An 18,744-nucleotide genomic window follows, 5' to 3' on the forward strand; every position below is an offset into this window, starting at 1 on the left:
CTCCTGGAAAGCTCAGGGGAACGTATGGGATACTGGAGATAAAATCTGGGTTACCTGTATGCAAGGCAAGCGTCTTATCGAATGTGTTATTGACCGGGCCCTGAAGATGTACTTTTTTTTTAATAATAATAATTTTTATTTTGACCAAAGTGGATTACAAATATTTCACAGTAATATTTTAGGTACATATTGACATTATATCAGGGGAATTTCCACCACTAAAGTTGTCCTCCCTTACCCCGTTCCCAGTATGCATCCTATATCCCCCGTCCTTACCCCCCGGGCTGCTAGTATAAGCGGTCCCCTCTGTGTCTTTTATCAGAGCATATTAACTTTCTTGGTGGTCATGTTTGGTAATCCTTGCTGCTGTGATTTGCAAGTTTAATTTGTTTAGTTTTCTTATCTAAGATATTAAGTCTGCCTTCTCTACACTTTCTTCTCTCACTTTCTTAGCTTATAAACATTGCAAGGTTGTGAGAAACAAGGGAGATCATATAAATAAAACTTTCTTTGTAAATTAATATTAGGCCAGTCTGTGTGAATTATTAACACAACAGAATTTTTCTTAGTAATCAATATCTCTTTTAGTTGACAGTGATTGGACAGAATCAGCCACAACCATAGAACCTACCACTTCTGTGACTTCAGGTGAGCCCAATTACTCATAATAAAAGGTTGATTTCAACAGTCATTATGTTATCCCAGTTTTATTTCTTACATTATTAGAAACCAGACAGACCAGTTCAAATTTAACTCCTCAGAAAACTTCTTAATTTCTTCTTATCTCTAAACATCAACTATCCCTTCAAGTTTACTAAACTCATGGTTACATTTCTCAGCTATCTTTTTTGCAAATCGAATATTCTGGAAAGTGTTAGTATCGTTATTCCCCAAATCCTGCTTTTATCTCAGTGACTTCTCTTGTGCTCTCTTGATAATCATTCATATATTGGTTTCCTTGCATTTTTGCGGGTAACTGAGACACATCTGGTCTATTGCTCTTCTAACATTAGTTATTTCACTCTCAGCCTAATACTATCCTTGCAATTACCTAACAAGTTACCAGAGTTAAGTAGATAAACCACAAGTTTACTGCTTTGTTTTATGTTCCTTCTAAAACCTATCAGCACTATTTACCTTGTTGAGTTCTTTTTAGGTCCCCAAGTATTTTATAAGTAATTTTATTATGACATTGTGATTTACCAAGTTCATAATATAGTTGTATAGGCATTAAAAATTCAACTATCAGTTCCACACCCGTAGGACTTCACCTCTACCAGTATCTCCAGTTTCCTGCTCACCACCTGAGGTTGCATTCTTAAAGGCACAAATAAATTTACTTTATACTGTTTTTTTGAACATAAAACAAATGGAATTATCAATATTTTGGTTAATATAGGCCAATATGTAATAATTGTTATATCTGTTAATGGTCTTACTAAAATCATTGTCTAAGAATTTATTGTGCTAGTTGAGACTAACATATTACTATTTAGGTTCACTGAGTTTGTTGGTCTTCTAATGTAACTTTCCCATCAAACTTTCTCTGATTCGACTGGGCTGGCACTACTATGAAATTTTGATGTAGTCCATGGCTGGTTGCAACTGTACGATCTAAGATCTATAGATCTGGAACAAATTTGGTGGTCTGGAGATTTGATAAGGTTAAATTGTGAACCTTTTCTGTTGAAGGATGTCTGGCTGCTAAGCCTTTTGGTAGAAAGGGGAATTTGTTCACCCTCATTTCAGAAGCTCTCAGAATTTACAGCCTGGATCAGGCTACCTGGGAAGAATCAATAGCTATCATTTTCTTTTGAAGTTTAGTAGAGGGACTTGACCATTTTTCTGCTGGGCCCTCAAATCTTATTTTATCATCCATTACCCTTTCTGATGGGTTGCACTTTCCTTCCTGACCTCAACCATGATTTTCAAGCTTTCCTCATTTCCTCTTGCATGTAGAAATCCCTGCCCTGAATTTGAGTAGTTTTCATTTGCCCCAAAGCCTGATAACCTGCCTTTAATTTTTCTTAGTAAATATCAATCTCCTCTTTCCTCTGTATACCTTCCCCTTTTTTGTCACAAATTAATCACTATATATCAATTCTAAAATAAAATTTGATATACAAAAGTTCAGTGGCTATTTGTTGAGTAAATAGGAAAAAAGGTTGAAAAAAGAAGACTGAGCTGGAATGGGCAGAATGAAAGAAGTCAGAAGTGAAAAGACAAAATGGGATAAATGAAAAAAAAACAAGCATCTTGAGAGATGGGAAGAAATGTTCCAGATATCATGGTGCAAATTCCAGACATCAAGAGGAAAGATCATATCTGTGTAGGCTGAATTTATAAAAGTAATGACAGTGAGAGATTTCTGCTTTGAGTGGCAGGTATTAAAAGAGAGATGAGGGAATAAATGAATAGTGGAAATGTTTGGTGTTGGATTGTACCCCAAAGCTGACCACATCTGACCCACCAGCTCTCTTTACTATTGGGTTTTCTCTCTGGGCTTCCCTTTGGGTTTTCAATCCCAGTGACTTCTATTTACCATATACTTACATATCCAGAGCTGACTGTTTTAAGGGGTTCATGATTCTTGTAAAAGCAAATCTTTGTCTGCCAACCCATTAAGCTGAGATGTTCGTGCTTCATGTGATCTATACTAGAGAGAAAACATCAATGATACTTGTCAGCATGCCCACAAATAAATTCTGTAGTTCATTTTGCAAAGTGATACATTTTAAATAAAAGTCATGTTTGGTTGTGTTTATTCCAGTTTTCCGGACAGGAATTAGGAACCTTGTTGTAGATGAGGAAACCACTTCCAGCCTGTGGGTGAAGTGGGACATTTCTGACAGCGATGTGTTGCAGTTCCGGGTGACCTACCTGACAGCCCAGGGGGATCCTGCGGAAGAAGTGGTAGGCATGCCCTGTTGAATCAGTCCCCACACATTTTGTGCTCAAACATTACCAACACACACAGCTAGGGATGCTCTCTCCAGAGACTGATGTATACTTAGTTGCTCCTTTTCTGGGGACTCTGCTATCTCTAAAAATTAATCTTTCCTTTAATTCAGACTTAACTGATAATTTGCTCCTCTCCTTCCCGCCTCTAGATCTTGACTACCTGCGTCAAGTTAATGTAGCATCAGAACTTTGTTTTCTGTATTTTTTCTGGTACAGTAATAACTTACTAAACTCTGAAATTGGGGCATTAGAAAAAAATGTTCATGATACTCTTGCATGCATAAGTGAGTGTATATAGATATATATTTATACATACCTATATATAGATATATACATATATATTTTATATATATTTTATGATATATAATACATATTCTTTACTATTGAATCATTAATATATCTTAAATCAAATTTTCCTTAGTTCTTGCATTAAATAATTAAGGATGGGGCTGGATGGCGGTGGATTTCTCTCTGTGCCATCCCAGGCCACATGGCTTAGCAACCCCCATGATCCGGCAGGTTCCAGGTTAGGCGAACGGCGGAATCAGACTCACAAGCAGGCAGACCTTAGGAAGCATTATCTTTATTCAGGCCCTGACCACCACAGGTGTGTGGCCTATCTCATAACCTTTTAAGCATTTAGCCATTCCAAACTTGCCCTGCGTCTTATTTCAGCCATCTCTCTCAGAGAGCCCAGCAGGGCCAAAAGGCAAAGACCCTTAATCCCCTGGCTTCCGGTTCTACCTATTCCAAGACCCCTCCCAGAATGGGTGGGTCTCAGGTCGCTACACGTAAATCCAGGGTGGAGTAACACTTAGTAATCTGATAAAAAGTTTTAAGCAGATACATGAAAAGAATTTTGTGTATTATTGAGTTATTCCTGATAAATAATATTCATTAGGGGCCAGAGCGATAACACAGTGGTAAGGCATTTGTCTTGTATGCAGCTGATCCAGGATGGACTTTGGTTCGATCCCAGCATTCCATATGGTCCCCCAAGTCGGGAGTAATTTCTGAGTGCATATCCAGGAGTAAGCCCTGAGTGTCACAGGGTATGGCCCCCCAAACAAAAAAAAATTATATTCATTATAAGACAGTTGTACTTTTTCACTCTGACTACTGATTTGAACAGAATTATGTCATTTTTAATTTTTTTCTGAACCACGAGAATCTCTGTTCAAACATTTAGATCTTTTTTAATATATTTTTTATTTAAGTAACATGATTATAGTTGGGTTACAGTCACAAACAGAACACCCCCCTTCACTAGTGTAAGTTTGCTCTCTCCCAATGCCCCCCCCCTCATCCCCTGCCTGTATTTGAGACAGCCATTCTATTACAGTTATTTGTTTTTAAGTTCAGTAAATTATTTTTTCTTAAAGGAAAAGGGTTAAAAAAATAGTAAAGGTGTGACAGTGGCAATCGCTGTTGTTTGCAGAGGCCCAGAAAAATATGGGAAAACGGGAAAAAAAAATCCTTGGCCTGATTACAAGAAGGCCTCACCCCCGAAGTTTATTGGCATAAGACCGACTCTGGGCTCCAGACATACCAGTCTATCCAACCCGAGTTATTCTCCGTGCAGACATTTAGATTTTATGTATTGAATTTTCTTTATATTGTTTTAACTTTTTTATTTTTATATTGTTTAAACTTTATATTTTTTTCTGCATAGTCAATCTGAACCCACTCTTAATTCCACCCTTCCCATGTTTTATTAATTTATACCATGTCATTTCATTGAGGCTAGTACCTAAAAATTGTTCCCTAGATATGTTTCCTGTTCAAACCAGATAACTCTAGCTGAGGTCCAAAAGAAATATTTCTTTTTAGTCATGGAATATGAATATGCTTTATTTAGCCTCCTTACTTGCATTCTTTGCCTCTGCTGCATTATATTTGAGGCATTCTAAGAAAGAAGTCTCCAAATTGATTATTACTTAGAATAAAATTATTATTTCCTCTTACTATCTTTTATTTATATCATTTTTGATAAAGTTATATTAATTTATGTGTTTATTATAACAATTATTTGAGTCCAAAACTCTTAGGAAAGTACTATATAGTAGGGTGGTAAAATACAACAAAAATTCAAAGAATATCCAAAGGTTCATAGATTATCTGGGAGTTCTTTTGCAAGTCAATAGGCAAGAAAGATTGAATTATATATTCATTTGAAGTTTCAAGTGATTCATAACTAATGTTTTTTTAAATGAATAGTATTTTTAAGAATAAAAACTTTTATAGAATCTAGTTTGATTTCCCTAACATTGTTTTTTTACTATGATTAAGCACCTAAATAATGAGATCTATAAAAATTTCCCCAGAATTAGCATTGCTATTATATTTGTTGTACCTTTTACTCTTTCCAAGAAGCACATTAAGTTTTTTATTTATTCCAATTATTCTTACACATTTAGAAAGTAACAATTTAATTTCCTACATTAGCTAAGTGTCCAGTGTGAAAGAATAATAAAATTAAAATATTTACTTTGGGTTGTTATCATAATTTTCCCTTTGCTTGTTTCTTTTATTTTATATTTTATTTTAAATACCTAGATGAAAGAAAAATGATACAAGTTCTTAAATACACATATGATTAGGCAAACAATCTCAATAAAAATGAAAAAGAACATCATTTTAGTTCATGATGATAGTTGTGCTAAACTACTCTTATTATATAGAAAAAGTACCACAGAATTCTTTAATTTACAAGTTACTTTAATTAATACCATCTAAATTGACCTAGGTACATTGAATTTGCAATTTTTTGGAAGCTCAACTGAGGATTAACTGAGAATTTAAGTCTCAGGGTTTTATGGAATGTTACTACCCTATGAATAGGATGTATTAAGACCAGAAATGGAAAAATGGGGAAATTCTAGATATATATTATGAAAATAAGATGGGCAGCAGGTGCAGATACATGTTGAATTTCCACACACATAATGAATATCTTAAAATAATGATACATGGAGAGAGTGACTGATGGCTAAAACATATCAGGTAAAAAATATATCAAGTAAAAAAGTAAAACATATCAAGTAAAAAAGCAGATGTGTCCCGATTAGGGGAATGTTTTTTGCCATCTTTTCAAATTTTCCTAAACTCTTAAAAATGATTAAGTTAATGTGAGAAAATGATCTGATAGGAATTAAAGAAAATGGGTTCTCACTTAACTTCTTGACAGGTTCTTGGAACTTCAAGTGAAACAACAGAGAAATGAATGCAGATCCTTGAATAATGCAATTTGTTCACCATCAATCAGAAAATTTCCCTCATCTATGTTATAATAAAACAGCATTGATTAAAACAAGGTTATTTGAGGATCTACTCTGTATAACACTGTAGGCCAAAATTAAGCATAAATATGTCTCAACTATGGGAATTTGAGGTATATATACATATATATACATATATAAATACATATATAAATATAAATATATATGTATTTGACGTATATATATTGAGGTATATATGTATATATGGTTTCTAAGAATAATTAAATCTACCCAGTATTTCCAACAAAATACTTTGAACTCATAAAAAGTAAATCACCTCTAAAAGTATTAAGAATTGACTCTAGGGCCCGGCGAGATAGCACAGCGGCGTTTGCCTTGCAAGCAGCCGATCCAGGACCAAAGGTGGTTGGTTCAAATCCCGGTGTCCCATATGGTCCCCTGTGCCTGCCAGGAGCTATTTCTGAGCAGACAGCCAGGAGTAACCCCTGAGCAATGCCGGGTGTGGCCCAAAAACCAAAAAAAAAAAAAAAAAAAGAATTGACTTTAACTCTGCTATGAATCAAGAGAAGTAACAATGAAGTTGCACTGAGTTTTTTTGTTTCATTTGTTTTGGCATCACACCTGGCTACACTCAGAACTTAGGCTCTGTATTCAGGAGCCACCTTTGTTGATATTTAGGGGACCCTATGAGGTGCTAAGAATCCAACTCAGGCTGGCAACATATGCCTTGTCCACAATCACTTTGGTCCCAACAATGAACTTTTTGTTAGTAAAGTAAGGTCTGACATGTTTGATTTCTGAGAGACTGATTAAGTTTTCAGGCAGTTCTCCAGGCTCAATATCAAAGTCCACAAACATGAACCAAATTCTGAGTTTCAAAAATGTTTTTGAGAAGAGAGGCACAGTGTTTTATTCTCTTATAGAATTAATTTATTAATAGAATTAAAGGTTTTTAAATATCTTTCAGACGTCTTTATAGCAACTATATATTGCTTCAGCGTCCAGAAACAAGACTATATTTTTTTCTTATTTTTAGTTTTCAGGTCATACTGACTGGTGATTCTGTGTTCAGGGATTATTCCTGGTGGTGTGCAGGGGGCCATAAGGAGCCCAAGATCCTTGTACTATACTCTATACATGAGAGTGTTTTGTGTTCTCTCTCTCTCTCTCTCTCTCACTCTCTCTCTCTCTCTCTCTCTCTCTCTCTCAATTTGTTGGTTCCCCCTCCCTAAATATCAGTCTTCAATAGATGGGAAGAATATAAGTGAGAGCATCAATATCACACAGATTTTGTTTGCAGACTATGAGATGCTGGGAATCCTCTGTCCACAGCCTGCTGGGTAGAGATCCAGGCTGCTCTAAAGAGCACTGAGCAATAATAAAACCAGACATGAAATTGTCTTCTTAAAAATTGTGATAATAGACCGGAGAGATAGCATGGAGGTAAGGCATTTGCCTCTCATGCAGAAGGACGGTGGTTCGAATCCTGGCATCCATATGGTCCCCTGTGCCTGGCAGGGGCGATTTCTGAGCATAGAGCCAGGAGTAACCCCTGAGCGCTGCCTGGTGTGACTCAAAAGCCAAAAACCAAAAACCAAAAAACCAAAAAAAAAAAAGTATTGGTGCCGGTGAGGTGGCGCTAGAGGTAAGTGCCTTGCAAGCGCTAGCCAAGGAAGGACCATGGTTTGACCCCCCCGGCGTCCCATATGGTCCCCCTGAGCCAGGGGCAATTTTCTGAGCACTTAGCCAGGAGTAACCACTGAGCATCAAATAGGTGTGGCCAAAAAAACCCCCCAAAAATTGTGAGTATATGCATTTACTGGTTAGATTTGCATCTCATTGAACTGTGAGCACATTGTATAGAATTGCTTCACAACAAAGCTACCATGTGCTAGGATTTGCCCCCCAAATACTAGAAACACATTTTCTCTTCTTGGTACCAACAAAGTCCAAACAGAAGGAACTGTACATACAAACAGTAATCCAAGTGGCATAATCTGTGGATGAGAAGGCCTGGTGCAAACTAGACTCAGAATAACCACCCAAGAAATAAGTATAGCACCTCTACTCATTAGCTATGTGAGCCTCAGTTTCCCCATATATAGAGTGAGAGTAATGATATCCAAAGGGTTGTTGTAAATATAAAGGGAATTACTTTCTTAGAATAGAACCCAGCACCTATTAACTACTGTGCAAATAATGACTCCTATCGTAAATAATAGCAACAACTTCCTGCCAAGTATGATGCCAAATGATGCCACTTCAGCATTTCACAGGCTAACTGTGTCTGATTCCAAGAACACGCACCTCTCACTCTGAGGAATGTCCATATTTAAGGAATGTCGACCTTGGTGGTTTATTTGACAGACAGCTTGGAATGAACTTACAGGTTCTATGATCTAGAGGAGTTTTATTTAAAATGAACACACTGGAAGCTACATGAAGATAGTAATGTAAGTCAGGGCAGCCACAATTCTTCTTTTAACCTTTATTTCAGGTTAACTAGCACATTCTAGAATTAAACCAAACTCTTTAAAAAAACACACACACAGCACTATATTTTAGGACCACAGAAATACAGTCCTGTATAACTCAATGTCATTTCATATGTGCATAAAATTATTTTGATTTTATATAGAATTACACAATTTGGGCTACTGTTTGCATGCACACACAAAAACATACAAACACATACACAATACATATACAAAATACACACACAAACATATACAAAATCACATATTGCTCTTAGACTTTAGCAATATTTTGGCAACAACTGCTCTGAGTTCAATCCAAGGCTTTCTGATGCTTAGTCCCTGATTTAAAAATCCCTTATCTGTATCCAGATAGAGACAGCTCAGCTCTTTGCCTGTTGGCATTTACCCAGCCCTTGAATGAAAAGCAATTCCAGCTGTCTTGTGATTCCCTCAAACATGTCTGGGTCAGTTCTTACATCCGAACATTTTTTCCAGCCATGATTAAGCTCCTTAAATGGCCCCAAGATGTGCCAGCATCTAACAGCTGGTGCTTAAACAAAAAGTTTTGTGGTTTCAGTATGGGGGACACGTGGCTTCTTTGGTCCATAGGATCTTCGGGGATGTCATAATTTGCACTGCTAAGCCATATGGCTCGTAACATTGGAGATAGACTCTTGCTCATTTCTTGCACCCTTTAGAGATAGAGGGAGAGGGATTTCAGATGGAGGAAGGCATTCCCTTTCTTAAATTAAAAAAAATTGCAACACTTCTTAGAGTTTCTAGCAAATATGTTCCAGCTTGGAAAACTTGGATTGCATGTGTTCTGTTGTTCTTGGCTTGCATCCATCCTTTTCTGAAATGCTGAGATATTTTCTCTGAACACTGAATTTTTGAGAGGTTACTTAAATAGGTTCACAGGCTGGGTTATAGAATAAACTCCTAAGCTATAAACACCATCTTTCTTTTTTTGTTTTTTTTTTTTTTTTTTTTTTTTTTTGGGGGGGGGTTTTAGGTCTCACCCGGCAGTGCTCAGGAGTTACTCCTGGCTCCATGCTCAGAAGTCGCTCCTGGCGAGCACGGGGGACCATATGGGACGCCGGGATTCGAACCGATGACCTTTTGCATGAGAGGCAAACGCCTTACCTCCATGCTATCTCTCCGGCCCCAAACACCATCTTTCTAAAGACAGATAATTCACAAGGACCTAGATGTTCAGAGAAGACTAAACTCTAAACATCTCTCCCAGAGTCTCAGATCTTCCTATTTTCTGTATCAGTGATATTTTATGCAGGGTCATAGTGAAGAAGATCTTCGAAATACACATATTAGAATATTTGGGCCACACCCGGTGATGCTCAGGGGTTACTCCTGGCCATGTGCTCAGAAATAGCTCCTGGCTTGGGGGACCATATGGGATGCTGGGAATCTAGGCGAGGTCCATCCTGAATCAACAGCATGCAAAGCAAACACCTTACCGCTGTGTCATGGCTCCAGCACCACTTAGAAATATTTTTGCATGAAGGTCCTATCCTATTCATTATTTACACACTTTTGGCTTCAAATTAGTGCCTCCATTCCACGCTGATCAAAGGGAAGAGAAGTCTTATTAAGACAATGGTTCTTTGCTTTTGTATTCAGGTTATGGTACCTGGAAATGAGAATAATCTCCTTCTGCCGTCATTACTTCCTAACACTGAGTACAAGGTCACAGTGACTCCCATCTACAATGATGAAGAAGGTGTCAGTGTCTCTGCCCCAGGAAAAACCTGTGAGTGAAGCTTTGTCCCTAGGGGTTCTATTCTTTTTTCCTATAATGCACCTCTGAAAGCAAAACAATACTTTGGTGGAAAGAAAATAAAGCAATTTGAAGACAGAGCATTTTTGTTTGCATTCTCTCTTCACACATCCAGCAAGTGGCTATGTGCTCTAGGCTTTATGATCTTGTCTATAAAAATGAATCCATCAAAATAAATAAGCAACTACATGTGACAGCATCTTTTACATTGCAAGTTCTGTTGATTTTCCAAAATGTTTCTTATCTGCCAAGTCTATTTCCTTTGCTTCAAACTGCTTCATCCCAATTTAAGTTTAGCTCTCACTAAAATTAAGGTAGTAGGTTTCCTATCAAGTATTTCTTTCCACCCTTGGGACCATTGTTTGCTTCACAGAAGTATATTTTCCAAAGTATAAGTTATTTTACTTCATGTCTCTTTTTTTATGCCTTCTAATGGTTTCCCTTTGTCTTCAGGCTAAAATCTAATATCATTCCCAAAGTCCTCTAAGGTTGTCTATGGCCTCTGGTGACTGGTTTCTTTTACCTCATCTCACTATTGCCCCTGCCATATTTCTTCCCCTGCTCTTCAGGTACACATATTTTTTTTTTGAAATTTTTTTGGGGGAAATCACACCTAGCAGTGCTCAGGGGTTACTCCTGGCTCTATGCTCAGAAATCGCTCCTGGCAGGTTCGGGGGACCATATGGGATGTCGGAATCCAAACTACCGACCTTCTGCATGCAAGGCTATAATGCCTTACCTTCATGCTATCTCTCCGGCCCCCTTCAGGTACATTTTAAGTTAATGCCTTAGGACCTGTGAACTAACTAGCTGTTCATTCCATATAGAAGATTCCTACTGTCATCCTTTCCTCCATTATTTGCATTTTTGCTTTTTTCACATTTTGGTCACAATACATTGTCACTTTCTTAGACTTTTCTTGTCATACAATTCAGAGTGACTCAAGTTCCACACACGACCATCATGCATTGGGACTTGAACCATGCTAAGGCACTACTGCTATCTGATAGCTTTTTGCTTGCTCATATACTTGTTTTCTTGCTTTGAAAGCAACAGCAGAACAGTTCTGGACCTCCTCTACACTATTCATCTTTACATACCTACCTCTGACAGCCATGTATAGGATAAACCAGGTACCACACAATGCTTGATTTAGATTAAGTGACCAATTAAATGATCAAATGATGAGTATGCTTAAAAAACTCTGGTCAGAACACTCCAAAGTCTTAGCTGTCTTTATCACTGTTCAGTTGTCCCTACTTGGATGTAAACTATTCCAGAAGCAAGTAATTTAGCAAAGCAACTATTTTGTTATATTTTATGATTTAGTTCAGGAAATTTGTCAGGGTTTGCTAGGAAATCCTTCTGTTTCACATAGTATTAAGTCACTTGCTGAATAGGTTGGTCTGGAAGGTTCAAGGCACTTATACCTACATGTCTGGCATTTTGATGGGGACTCTTAAAAGACTGAACTCAGCTGGGACTCTGTTTCCATGCAGTCTTAAAGCCCTATACAGAGTGTTTTGAGCACGGCAGTAGTATTTCTTTTGTTATGATTAAGGAACAAGAGTGCCAAGAGACAGAAAAGGAAATTTTCAGGAGGATAGTTAAGGTCTATATGTAAAGCTAATACATTACTACCATCTTCCCAGCCAAGATGGCAATTCTAAAGAAATATAATTTGGTTCCGTTTTACTTAAAATAAACTGAAGTATAAAGAGCCAAATGGCTTTGAATAGACTTCTAATATTCAGGAATAAAGGTTTGCCACAAAACCAATTATTTTCCATGTATTTAATATTTAATACAACCACATACTCTTGAAGGCTAGCCACATGTACTTTAGTGCATGTGTAAATACTTCTAACATCGTGGGAAGATATCTTTTCTAGAAACAGTATTAGCTATAAAAATCACACTGAATTTTTATTGATTTTTCTCCCACAACTCTTCAGTGTCACCTTCTGGTCCCCAAAACTTACGTGTTTCAGAAGAATGGTATAACAGGCTGCGTATCACATGGGATCCCCCAGCGTCCCTTGTAAAGGGCTATAGAATTATCTACAAACCTATTAGTGGTAAGTAAAAATTATAAAATATTATCGTCATACTAAGAGACCGAAAAAGCCTTTGGAAATATGTTAGATTTATTATTATATTATTCATGTATTTATTTTTATACATATTTATTATTATTTACTATATTATTTATATATAATATATAAGGTATATATTATATATAATACATTCTAATATTCATTGTATTAATAAATATTATAGCATTTATTGTTTATGTTTATTTTCTATTATATTTATTATTATTATCATATTATTGTCATATTGAGACCGAAAATGCCTTTGGAGATATGTTAGATTTGTTTTGACTATCTGTCTTTGGGTTTAGGAAGTAGTAAAGGCTCTTTACCTTTCTGAAGAAAAGCTTTGGTTGTATAGCCAGTGTGAAGGTAGAAATGATCAGAATGAGGACTTGATAGCCCCACCTAGAAATCAAGTGGGTATGTTGATGAGCAGAATGCATCCTTGGTTCTCTCTCTCTTTCTCTCTCGTTTTGGGGTCATACCTGGCTGCACTCAGGAGTTAGTCCTGGCTTTGCACTTAGAAGTGGCTCCTAGCAGGCACGGGGACTTTATGGGATGCCGAGAATAAAACTGGAGTTCGTCTTGGTTTGGCCGCATGCAAGGCAAACGCCCTACTGCTGTACTATCGCTCCAGCCCCTCTTTTTTCTCTTTCTAAACAAGAAACCAGGCTAAAGGTAATATATAGATGGGAGAACATCATTTTAAATGAACTTGAAATTTTTGTAATCTTTAATTTCTTTTTTTGTTTTGTTTTGGAGCTACACCTGGCTGGGCTCAGGGGACACTCCAGGGGCTCTATGCTCAGGAATCATTCCTGGCAGGCTCAGGGGACCATCTGGGGGTGCTAAGGATCAAGACCAGGTCAGCTCCTGGCTTGGGGGACCATATGGGATGCCAGGGGATTGAACCACGGTCTGTCCTAGACTAGCGCAGGCAAGGCAGATGCCTTACCACTTGCACCATTGCTCCAGCCCCTTTTTTGCTTTTTTTTTTTTTTATAGTGTGTGTGTGTGTGTGTTTTTATAGTGTATTGGGAACTATTTTTCTCAGTTCAATACAATTAGTTACTGCTGCCTTCCATTCCTTGTAACATCTCTATGAAATATTAAAATTAAAAACAAAATATAGCATGGAGATAAGGTGTTTGCCTTGTATGCAGAAGGATGGTGGTTTGAATCCCAGTATCCCATGTAGTCCCCTGAGCCTGCTAGGAGCAATTTCTGATCATAGAGCCAGGAGTAACCCCTGAGTGCTGCTGGGTGTAATCCAAAAACTAAAAGAAAAAATTAAAAAAAAAACAACTAACCTCCAGAATGATTTTTTGTGTCCCTTTGCCATATTTGGGAAGGTCCACTTAGCCTCTTTGAGACGTGTTAATTCTGCAAGGTAGGCCCATTATATGAATATTTATCATATTTTTCAAGGGAATATAACTTTCCTTTATATTGAGTAATTTAGGACACAATTTCTCTGCTCAATAGATATATTTTATCATTATAGGTTGAAAGCAGAGAGTCCTTTTTACCATGTACTAAGTATGATACTATTTAGCATTCCCCTCCTCCCATCCTCCAGCACAATCTAGCCAAATGTTAACAGTGCTAATATTGTGAAGTCCTATTCTAGGTTGAATGAGAGAATAACATTGAAAGTTGGAGAAATGGGAAATCAAATACATATAGAGTGAGTTATCATATACATACAGAAATGTGTAACTATATTGGGAGGGCTTTCTGCAGTTAAATTTATGGGTTTTTTAGGAACACATCACTATCTCAAAGATTGATCTCATCTAGGAAGAGGCAAAAGGTCAATAAATTTCTACTGGTTTACCATGAAATAGTTTTACTACTAAATAAGACTTGACTGGGTTGAAACAAAAGTGAAAATCCAAAGCCCAGAGAAGCCAGCTGGATGAAGTCCATGAAATTACAATACCATCTGTCTAGTTTTAAATTTGCAAGAGGAGTAAGTAAAAATTAGAGTGATAATCATATGTATACTGGCCCCACATGTGTCCAAGTATTGAAAGTATCCCAGACAAATTTGCTGCTGCTGTTATTTGCATGCTGGGAACAAAGCTGTGTGTCTGAGAAGGGTTCTTGAGATGAATTCTTTGAAAGAGCAGGTGCCTTCCCAATGGATGGCAAATTAGTTACCTTCACTGTGAAGGCATCTCAGTATGGCAGGTGGTGACTTACAGCTGCTACTAAGAGCTGAACTTTAATAGTGTTATACAGTATTTTGTTTTGGTTGCAGTTTTGGTTTGGGGCTATACCTGGCTGTGTTCAGGGCTTACTCCTGGCTCTATGCTCAGGAATCATTTTCTGTGGTGCTTATCGGACCAAGGACAGAATCCGGATGAGGAGCTTGCAAGGCAAATGCTTTACCTGCTATACTATCTGGCCCCATATAAGTAGATTTTAGAGTATGGTGAAGTTAGATTTAAGCCCACTCAGTAGTTGATTATCTCTAATAACCTAGAAAACTGAAAACTAGTTGACAAGTTGAATTAGTACATTTGGTTTCAGGTGTGTTTTCATTTTCCCAAGTTCTCTTGTGGTTAAAATGCATTCTATCTCTTTCAGTGGCTGGACCAACCCTGGAAACATTTGTGGGAGCCGATGTTAACACCATTTTGATCACCAACCTCCTCAGTGGTATGGACTACAATGTGAAAATAATTGCCTCCCAGGCCTCAGGCCTCAGCGATGCTCTGACAGGCGTGGTGAAAACAAGTAAGATGGATGTTCTATTGCCTCAGCCCCCACATGTGGTTATGCTGCTTTGTTTTCACTGTAACTCAACCCTGGCTTCAATTTGGTGGTTGGTTTTTCTTTTCCTCAGTGTTTCCCTTTCTGGACAGTACTCCATGGAAAGAAAGGTGTGTTTGGTAGTTAAGGCTGTGGATCAGAGTTCTGGTTGGCAGGCAGAATGTCAGTGCCTGGCATTCAAATATACTTGATGGTGGCAGATAGGATTTCCTTCTGGAAAGTCTTGCCATTTTAGAAATTAGGTGAATTTTTCCAAGCATCCCACAGTCTGATGGGACAAACACAGTCAGAGTTGGCCCAGGATAATATTTGTCTTTTCTCAAATCTTTACTCCTTTACAATTCCACATGAACATGTTACTTCATAAGCATATATACATGCCATGCCATCTGTAAGAGGTGCATGTATCTCTCTAAGGACTTTGTTGTCTACCCCCTAAGGTTTTTTATTCTACCATCTGTACAACATCTGGGACTTCTCTTTGGAATATACCACTTATAGACACCCATTGAATAATGCAATGTTTTCCAAACTCTAGCATGTATGTTCTATTATTCAAATGTTTGTAGTAACTCCTCACTATCTGTGTAAAATATTTCTTTTTTATTTATTTATTTATTTTTTTTGTTTTTTGTTTTTTGGGTCACACCTGGCAGTGCTCAGGGGTTATTTCTGGCTCCAGGCTCAGAAATTGCTCCTGGCAGGCACGGGGGACCATATGGGACGCCGGGATTCGAACCGATGACCTCCTGCATGAAAGGCAAAAGCCTTACCTCCATGCTATCTCTCCGGCCCCGTAAAATATTTCTTTAAGTTGACCTGCAAGTTTTTTAAGCTCAAATAGTTCTCATAACTAACATAATTACTCAAAACAGAAGACCAATATCCTTAAAATATACATTCAAGACAATCCATAAATGATCACAATAATTTGGCTGTGTGCTAAGTAAAAGCCATCCTAAGTTTTTTTTTCTAGAACACTTTCCACACTTGTGACTGTTAGCCAGGTTATAATCAGAAGAATAAGCCTTAAATCTGCTATTTATTTGCCTTGAGCAAATGACTCAACTTCTCTGAGTTCAGTGTTTTCAATTATAAAAAGTAGATAATAAACATTTATAGGCTGACTCTGAAGATTAAAAAGATAATGCATAAAAAATGTCTGGCACTCTGTGAATAACCACTTTTTATTGTAATAATTATGCTTTATGAACTTGACCCATATCTCAAGCTCATCTTTAATCAGATGATTTATCTGATGATTTGATGAATGTGATGAAGGATGAATAGGGTCTATTAAATTGGTCTCCAACCACTTTGATGAGACCACCTATATTTTTTCTATTTAGGGACAACCCTGTCATTAAAGGGAGGCCTTCCTGAATTATCTTTTATGGAATATCTTGATATCTTAAAAGTTGAATCAATTTAATTGCAAAGAAATAGTCAATGCCTTTTATGGGAAAAGGAAACCTTGGCCTATCATTCTGATTTTGTCCTTGGATGTTGAAATGATATAGCCCTGGGTGAAATGGTGACCGCCAACTTGCTTCCCTCAGTTGTGCTTTTCTTCTTTAGCATCTTTTCACCCATTTTCCCATTTCCATTTATCTTTATTTTCCTTTCCAGGTTGCTTTTCAATGTCTTTGCTATTTTTTTTTGTTTCTATGATTGTTCTACTTCTTCTTACTTTCTTATCTTTTTCTATGATTTTTTCTTCTGATTCACCCTTTTATCTCTTTGAAATAATGAGATTATTTAATTGCTTTATATTCTTACCTTTAAAGTAAATTTAAATGGACATATATTTTTTTCTTTTCCCCCAAGCACAATGATATCTATAACAGGTGAATGAATTAATTAAAAGTATTTTCTTCATTATGATCAAAATAAAAATTATATTAAAATGTATTTTCTTAATTTTAGTATGGTTATTTAAATATTGTTGGTTTTTTATCTTGTAGAAACAAGTTGTTCAATTGGTTTTTGGAGAAAGTTCTTTCCTCATTGATATAACAGAAAGAAATAATGAAAAGTGTAAATTGTAATTGGACAAAATCATTTTACCATAAAAATACTTTTAAGCTAGTTTATATTTTAGTTTGTAACTAAGAAAGTGAGTGAGAGATAATAAAAATTATATGCGTGGAAGTAAGAGGTCATTAGAAAAAGTAAATCTTACAAATTTTCTGCCTTTTTTGTTTGGATCAGATGATAAATACCAGATGCTTACTTCTTCTTTTCCTAGAGAAGTAACATTTAACTCTTTTCACAAACAAATCTATATATCATCTGTGTAAATCACAATGTTCTAAGATTAATGGAAATCTTTGTCTTTTATTTCTTATACCTTCTAAAATCTGTGTTCAATGATTCATTTCTACATTTCCAGAAATTTCAAATGTATGCATATTCTTATTTAATCAAATTTTGAAAGTCAGTCCTGGTGAAACTACTTCTGTTTGAGTAAGAATTCTATTCTCTAAATATTGTTCTTCCCTTTACTTTAAACCAGGACTGTCTTTCAGTGACTGATAAGGACATATTGTGTTAAATCTTTTATTTTATTATGTTATATATTATTAATTGTACCATATTTAAAAATACACAAATAGGAAATATTAAATTTTTAAATGAGCATTCTGAATTTTTTCAAGAATTTATCACTTCACCATGACTTTACTATCTATTGCATCGGGTCTTTTTCTTGTGAATATATTTATTTTTTGTTTATAAGTATCAGAGAGGGCTTATAAAACATAACGTGTAGAACTAGAAAAGTGTTTCAGTAGCAGAACACTTCCCTTGCACTTATAAGACCCTGGGTCCTATTCCTCATACCAGCAAAATATAAAACAAAGTGGTGCAGCTTCATTTTGGTTTGACAAGTTATGTCTTGTTCACTAATTTTTTGTGAATTGGTAGGTTTTCCCATCTTACAATAAATTAATAATAATAATAATAAACTTTGACTAAGAATTATCATGTTAATTTTTATTTGGGGATATTTTTGACATTGTTTGCAGTGTGACATAGCTATGTTGTCATATCTCTATAGTGTTTTTGGGTGTGACCAATCTCCAAGCAGAGGACATAGAAATGACCAGCTTGTGTGCTCAGTGGCAGGTGCATCGTCATGCTACTACCTATAGAATCGTTTTAGAATCCCTCCAAGGTAAGTACAACCTATCACTTCTCTTTGCCGAGTCTTGTGTATTGCATTCTGTGCAAATGATTGTGGACAACACTCAAGTACATGAGGAGGCAATATTGTGTTGTGGATTTTGCAGTGTATGGAGTAGGATGGCAAAAAAGACAGTAATTAAGCTTCTCATTTTCCCACTAATTGATGAATATAGTCAAATTGTTCATTTAAGAATTTCTGTGATGATTGAATT

General features: G+C 36.5%; 1 protein-coding gene across 1 annotated transcript in view; it reads left to right on the forward strand.

Moving 5' to 3' along the window:
* Nucleotides 1–18,744, forward strand: part of COL14A1 (collagen type XIV alpha 1 chain) — a 275,987-nt gene that overhangs the window by 97,890 nt on the left and 159,353 nt on the right. Inside the window, exons 19-25 of the mRNA XM_049772885.1 lie at nucleotides 589–648; nucleotides 2,771–2,917; nucleotides 7,100–7,104; nucleotides 10,316–10,445; nucleotides 12,428–12,550; nucleotides 15,161–15,310; nucleotides 18,405–18,521. Of these exons, the coding sequence (XP_049628842.1) occupies nucleotides 589–648; nucleotides 2,771–2,917; nucleotides 7,100–7,104; nucleotides 10,316–10,445; nucleotides 12,428–12,550; nucleotides 15,161–15,310; nucleotides 18,405–18,521 (732 nt within the window). The remainder of the gene's footprint in view (nucleotides 1–588; nucleotides 649–2,770; nucleotides 2,918–7,099; nucleotides 7,105–10,315; nucleotides 10,446–12,427; nucleotides 12,551–15,160; nucleotides 15,311–18,404; nucleotides 18,522–18,744) is intronic.

This window comes from Suncus etruscus, chromosome 5 (genome assembly GCF_024139225.1).
Source record: "Suncus etruscus isolate mSunEtr1 chromosome 5, mSunEtr1.pri.cur, whole genome shotgun sequence".
Taxonomy (NCBI): Eukaryota; Metazoa; Chordata; class Mammalia; order Eulipotyphla; family Soricidae; genus Suncus; species Suncus etruscus.